The following is a 6,664-nucleotide window of genomic DNA, read 5'->3' as shown; positions in this document are numbered from 1 at the left end:
GTGAGGAGGTTGTACGAGTCTTCGACTAACGTAATTGCGAAAAATTACTTTCTGTGGCTGTAGTAACGGTATTTTCCTCTCAGCTTAGTCCTCGGTCTGAGCCTGCCAAGCTAGCGTTCACGTCAAAACAACCACCAAAGGTTCACAAGGTCTATTATTGCCCAAAACGAAGTCAAGAACAATTGTGCAGTGCTTCGTATATATGGCGCAGATGGCTATAACCTTCTGGAAATTCTGACGCGTTCTGGATGCGGCATTGGCAACCGTCATTTGGCCAACACTGGGTCATGATTGGCTGTTGGGTCCAGATTTTCGACCAATCAGATCTCGTCTTGATGCCGGACCGGCAAGCGTCCCGAATTCTTGGCCAATCTCGTGCGGGCTGGGCTTATCAGCCGTAGCAGCGCCTGAAGACGTGCGGTATAGCGGGATCCGTGTGTAGTCCTGCCTAACAGTGGCACCTCAGTAAGCCGTAATAGGAACTGCGAAACAGGAAAATTTGTTTTCATAACGCACTACTCATAAGGTTGCTGGAAATTCGTCGACCGCCCACGACCGGTTTCGCCCTTCTTGGGGCTGATCAAGTAGAAAAATTTATTGTTTGCCAACGTTCAACCAGTGTCACATGTGCGACGTGCTTCAGCCGACGATTCCTTGGCTAGATTACCGCGTCCTTTCGAACAAAGAGTCAGATTAGCCATCTGGGGTGATGGGAGGACAGAAACTATCTTCCCTGCGGTTTCTTGGAGGGCTTTGAGTGAAAAACCAAAAATCATCTTTTTGAATGATATCTCATCAAGAATAGCCCTTTTAACAGGGGTAGTGTAGCTGACCTGACCATAGCCCCCTCGTCATGATTTTAGCCGTTTTTAGTCTTATAACCTCTGTAAGATGTTTCCTTCACTTTACGATTTGAAAGAGACACCAGCAAAACTTATCAATGTTTTTTTATTTTGTCAGGAAGTTTTCTTGGTTTATTAGTTCTCCAGCTGGATTTGTGGGAGCCAATCGTTGTAAGGGGGAGAGTAAAAGGTCAGCATCTTGTTAGTAGAGTTCATCAGTGCCGCTTCATCCTCATTGCGAATCACCAGCAGTGGGCATCTCAAGAAACTCCAGTAGATATGGCCGAACCCGCGACCTCATGGCTAGCGTTTCACCCACCCGCGGCTGATTGGCGGTGTGATTAGCCTCCACCTGAGAAGATCTGAGGTCAGGTGCTAAAACTAGCGGCCGGAAGTTCGCGAACTCCAGACACTCTGAAATCTTGTGAGTTTAGCACTGACGATGTTCCTTAATAAGGAAGAAATGGCTGTACCATGCCTCTCGGCTTCTCATCTCTCAACTCGTGTCATCTCGATCAGGCGAGGTAATACTGCGTTGATGGAAGTGTAAACACTCACGAAAACTCAATCACCTCGCGAACTGGTTGTCAATTCATTCTGGTATTTCACACTGACATCTGAATGATACAACATGAGTGGCGACGTGCAGCAATCTTCTTAAAGGCACATCTGCCACTCACTCTGCCCCAGTGGGTTGGCACACGCTGTTTCGAATCGTGAGTTAATGGCGGATGCTGAGTGACTGACAATATGCAACCAAATGCTACGAGGTTGGCTCATAATTCTTCACTGTGACAGCAATCAGAAGGAATCATGAGCAATGTCTTCTGAAGGGCTACTCACATGCTAGTTAAGAACAAACAAGCGGGGAAACACGTCACTCAATGGTGGTTAGTAGCTTCACGTGAAAGTTATCGTCGCTGATCAGTGGTCAAGATAAGTTTAGCATTTGTTCAAGCTGAGTTCTGATAATTACTTGCTTGAATCATCCATTTACCCTGATTGGGTTCTGACGTTCGCCTGACTTTGTAGTACATGGCCTTTCCTACTAAACCTCTGCATTCCATGGATCAGGTTGAAGGCTGTTTGTTCACTCTGGATCGACTGTTTGTGTGTGAATTGTCGCAGATGGGAATCACATTACTTAAGGGTAAACAGGTTCACCTGTTAAGACATTAAAATCCAGCGTGTGCTGTTAGAGTAGCGGTAACACTCTCGCCCCACATGTCGGATACCCGCGGTTCGAACCCCGGAGTGGGCAAGGATGTGCACTGCTGACGAGCTCTAATAGGAGATTATGGTAGGACAATGGGCTTGAAAATGAGTTGTCTAGCGTACGGCAGAGTGAAGCGTATACCGTGCCACTGAGTTCTGATAAGAAGCCAAAATATGCCCATTGAATCCCCAGGTTCTGTTCAGAACAAATTTGCTGTGATAAGGAAAGATTTTCCGGAAACAAGATTCCAGTTCATTCAAGAATAATGATGTACTTTCAGTGTCCCTCTGGGGCCATCAACCCAAATGGGTGTTGGATGCAAGTGCAGGGGTAGAGATTAGTGTGGCACACGATTAGCACGACCGCTCTGTCCCTGATGGCCGCTATTCAAATCAACAAAGACTAGTGTTAGCAACTATTTTAAATACTGGTGTAACGGCGGATACTACTGGCGGGGTATGCTAGTAGTGTGTGATTTTGTCGTAACCCCACCTTGCGTCTAATGGAAGGTGAGTTTTATTACGGAACCTGTAGAACTGCTTTGCAGTGTTCGTTCACAATTGCGTGATGGTCAATGAATATCCACCAAAGTTCAAGAAGAGGCGTGTGGATGTTCAGTTTTTAAAAACAAGGTGCATATGAGACAGTTACTTTCTGTCAAGTAGTTTGTAACCGTTTAGTTAGTGTTTAATTTTAAACTGCTTCGCGGCGAAGGACTTTTCTCCTCATACTCTAACTCAGCCGCTTTAACTAGAAGTTGATCAGGATCTGACTTGCAAACGTTCTGTCACCACTCGATGTGATACCATCACCTGACTTTGCAAATCACTTGTCAAGCTCAGTGAACAGATCAACTTGATTGACTACCATAGACTGCTTTGCGTACCATCCGTAAATGTACTTGTAACCAACTTGGTGAAGCGGTTATCAACTACATACATGTGTTTTCATATGCTAGGAAGACACCCTCAAACAGATCACAGTAACCTTTGCCGTTTCAAATTTGACACACAGATGCTCCCCAAATGGAATTAGCTTCCTCCAAAAGAGACACAAAGACCCTTTCCCCTGGGGTGTAGGGGGTCATCTCACTCAGATAGGTTTGATTCAGTAAGATAAACTCATATAGATTACCGCTAATAGGACCGAGTAAAACCGACTAACTGGTGTGGACCACAATCTAATTAATGCTTTCTTATTACCGTGAACCCCGGTTTGGATAGCCGATTGATAACCTGGTGCGCTTGGCCAAACTAGAAAAAGTCAACGAATGTGCGAGCCAGCTGCTCTATTGATCACCGTCGCGTACAAGCGGTCAAAAGTGATGCTAAGAATACAACTCGTCTGTCAAGGGCGAGTGAAGAATAACCAATGAGATCTGTCTCAACGAAAACGGTTATTTCATTGGCTGTCATGTATACCCGTCACGTTTGGAGATAGTTCGCTTAATACTAATCCCGATGAAAAATAACCGAAAAAGATGTTAAAATCAGCCAGTGGAATAATACTCACTTCCAGAGGGGGAGCATTTTGGTTGGCAGGGAGAGTTGTCAGAGTGTGTCACAGTTGTCAGGCCACATTCTGGGAAGGACATCGCCAGGTAGGGGTAGGCTGACAACACCTCTGGTGGAGTTCACCAGCGTCTGACTTTGTTTAACCCTCAAATTCGATTTGGGCCAACGTGACCCGCTTATGGACGTGGGTAAAGTGTGGTTCAACATTTTTCGGTTTGCATGACCAAACGAGTGATTCGGAGTCTCTCAGAAACAGTAACCTTCGAAACGTATGACCCAGGATTGTGCCAACGTAAAACCTTGGCACATCGGTCGCTACCGCCTATGGAAAACTTCAGAAAGGTTTCCTCATTGATAACGAGTCAAATGGGAACCAAGCGAGGTTACAGCTTGACTACTTGTAAGTAGTGCTTATTCACTTGTTTGTTTTCGTCTACTTTTACGATGTTGAATGCTGACATGTATCCATGAGCCCAGTTGTAAAATAAATGTTCTTATTACGTCCAGTGGGATTTGATACTACAGTGAAAAAAGTCAAAACCATGAGACTATTTCTTCTCCAAGCATAGCGATGGTTTTGACGCCATGATACTCACGTCTTCTGGTATCCTAATAGAAAAGGAACTTGTACACCAAGACCGACAAAAAATAAATCAGTATACCATAGTTTTTCACCATGTAGATCCTAGTGTGCGATGGGATGTGAAGACAACCATCAAGAACAGCGTCACCCAGATCTACACCCGTATCCCCACATCAAAGTGCAGCGATCTTCCACTTGTAGAACAGAGTTAATGGAATACACATGAGCAACACAGTGGTATCGCAAAATTGCCTCATGACCTCGACGCTGACAGTGGGAGAAGTAACACCGGTCCTCGAGGAATACGTAGTCCCCGAGTGTTTGACATTCTGTAGGAGCCACAGAGAACAAAGCTCGTTTTGGTAGACAGTGTTTCGGCATGCAAAGGGCATAACCGAGCCACCGTACTTGATGTGGCTAGATGTTTTCCGTGGTTGAAATACCAGCTAGACAAACAACTACCCCCTTTTCTAATTACCTCTTTGGTGCCATCTATTCACGGAAGCCATGTTCCGCAACCGTATAGCAACATAGCCCCAGGTGTAGTCTAGTGCGCACGATTGTTGAGACCAAGTGACGCAAATTAACAGACGCGATTCTGACCTTCGAGATTCGTGCACTGACTTTACTGAACACAATTCTGCCGGAGTTGGTACAACTTCCGAGATGTATAAAGTTCTCCACAACATCCAGTGCCTCTTTTTGAATTATGGAGGGGGGGTGGGTATTTCGGTAACTACACATTTTGAAGCATGACTTTGTACTTTGAAATCGCAAGATGCGTTCCGGAAGAAGGTATGATGGTAGTCAGTTAATTCAGCAGTGCCTGTACTTCACTTTCGTTTCCGAATATGAGGACGATGTCGACAAGGTTCTCTCCAGTACTTACTTGGACACCGTGGTTTTGAAGATATTCCAACTTTGGCCTCATTATTTCAGGATTTGGTGAACAGGATCAGAGTGAGTAGACATCTTTGTCAGACACCAATTTTTGTAGCGAAGCTTCTGGATAGCTCACCACACACTCTCGCACTCCCAGAAGTATGTGGATATGGGGACCTGATTATATCCACACACACCCGGAGCATCCTCTGATGAGCAACGACCAACCGACAGGATCGAACGCATCCTTGAAGTCAAGATTGTGGGTTGTGTGTACATATGGCAATGCTCTGACAACTGAATGGAGTGTGTAGATGTGGTCAAAACAGCCTCTATTCGGTGGAAATCTCGCTTGATGCATATGCCCCAAGGTTTCTTGTGCTACCGTAAGATGACGGAGAACCAGTCACGCCAGAAGCCTCGTCACAACAGGAGTTAAGTTAACACTTCTGTGGTTACTACATTCACTGCGAGTACTCTTTTTTGGGAAGTGGGCACTACTATCGACTCACCTCAGTTGTCTGGGACGGTCTCTTTCTCCCAGATAGACCCAAATAGGCTAGACAGGCACTGGTTGAACAATCCACCGCCATCCTTGGAAAGAGCAGGTGGAAGGTCGTCAGGATCAGTAGCAGATGACGCTCGAGTAGAACTATAAGCTCGGACAATTCTGAGGTTAAAGGCGGCTCCGCTTTTCTGTTGAAGGTCAGGATTCCGGGTTGGAGATCGCAGGTGGTCAACTGTGCCCAGTGGTCCAAACGTTATGCTTTGCTGGATATCATGAGAGTAACTTAAATTGTGAATAACACGGCTGCACACCAGTCGGAATACTGTCATACCGCGCAGACCTGGGCAGGAGGGCGATTAGAGTGCTGAACCAAAGACTTTGACTGAAATGTCCGGCCCCAAAGTAGCGTATCTGGCAGAAATTGCAGTTGGGTTTCCCCCCCAACCTGGGGGTTTAGAAGACTGTGTTAATCAGACCTCTAACCGTTGACCAGCCACCGGGTGAACCATCAGAACGTGGTAAGGTCCAGTTTCTTCGTGAAGAGTGTTCACAAGTATCTAATGAATAAATCGAAAGTCGCAGTCAAAATTCCTTTCACATATGTGCAAACGTTGTCCTAGGTTAGAAATTTTACCTACTCTTAGGCAAAGGTGTTGTATGTTTGGAACGGTGAATCAGTTACCTCAACATTCAGAGAGAGATCAAATAAGAAATGTTGAAAGGATTCCAAACAGCCATTGTCAGATGCAAATCGTGAAGACCTGACGAATTTGCACGACGAAGTGTTCAAACCTAACAGACGTGGACTTAAACACAAAATTCTCCATTCACTCCATCCTATATGGGGAGATGGGTTCGTTCCACCGGACTACAAGTATCCTACCTTGGCGTCCTTATTCTAAAAGGAAAACATAAGTACTACGGCTACGCATCAGCCTACTGCGCAGCGGAACAGTCATGTGAAATAGGGCCGTGCGATTATGCCCATACGTCCGATCACGTCCGATTTCATCATGTGCCGGAGAAATAAGGACACAGAATGTTCACGCCTAATCCGTGGCCAAGGCACCCCGTACACAAGCGCACAGACGGCCATCTATGATCAACCGAGACAAAGAA

The 6,664-nt window shown here is 45.8% G+C and overlaps 1 protein-coding gene across 1 annotated transcript in view; it reads right to left on the bottom strand.

Annotated features, from left to right (window-relative positions):
• Positions 1–4,966: 4,966 nt before the first annotated feature.
• T265_03664 (hypothetical protein) overlaps positions 4,967–6,664 on the bottom strand; it is a gene marked incomplete at both ends in the record, with an annotated part of 6,043 nt that continues 4,345 nt past the window's right edge. The window contains 3 exons of the mRNA XM_009168206.1: positions 4,967–5,081; positions 5,174–5,418; positions 5,550–5,733. Of these exons, the coding sequence (XP_009166470.1) occupies positions 4,967–5,081; positions 5,174–5,418; positions 5,550–5,733 (544 nt within the window). The remainder of the gene's footprint in view (positions 5,082–5,173; positions 5,419–5,549; positions 5,734–6,664) is intronic.

The sequence above is a fragment of the Opisthorchis viverrini genome (assembly GCF_000715545.1).
Source record: "Opisthorchis viverrini unplaced genomic scaffold opera_v5_53, whole genome shotgun sequence".
In the NCBI taxonomy this organism is placed as follows: domain Eukaryota; kingdom Metazoa; phylum Platyhelminthes; class Trematoda; order Opisthorchiida; family Opisthorchiidae; genus Opisthorchis; species Opisthorchis viverrini.
This window is presented reverse-complemented; position numbering and strand designations above follow the sequence as displayed.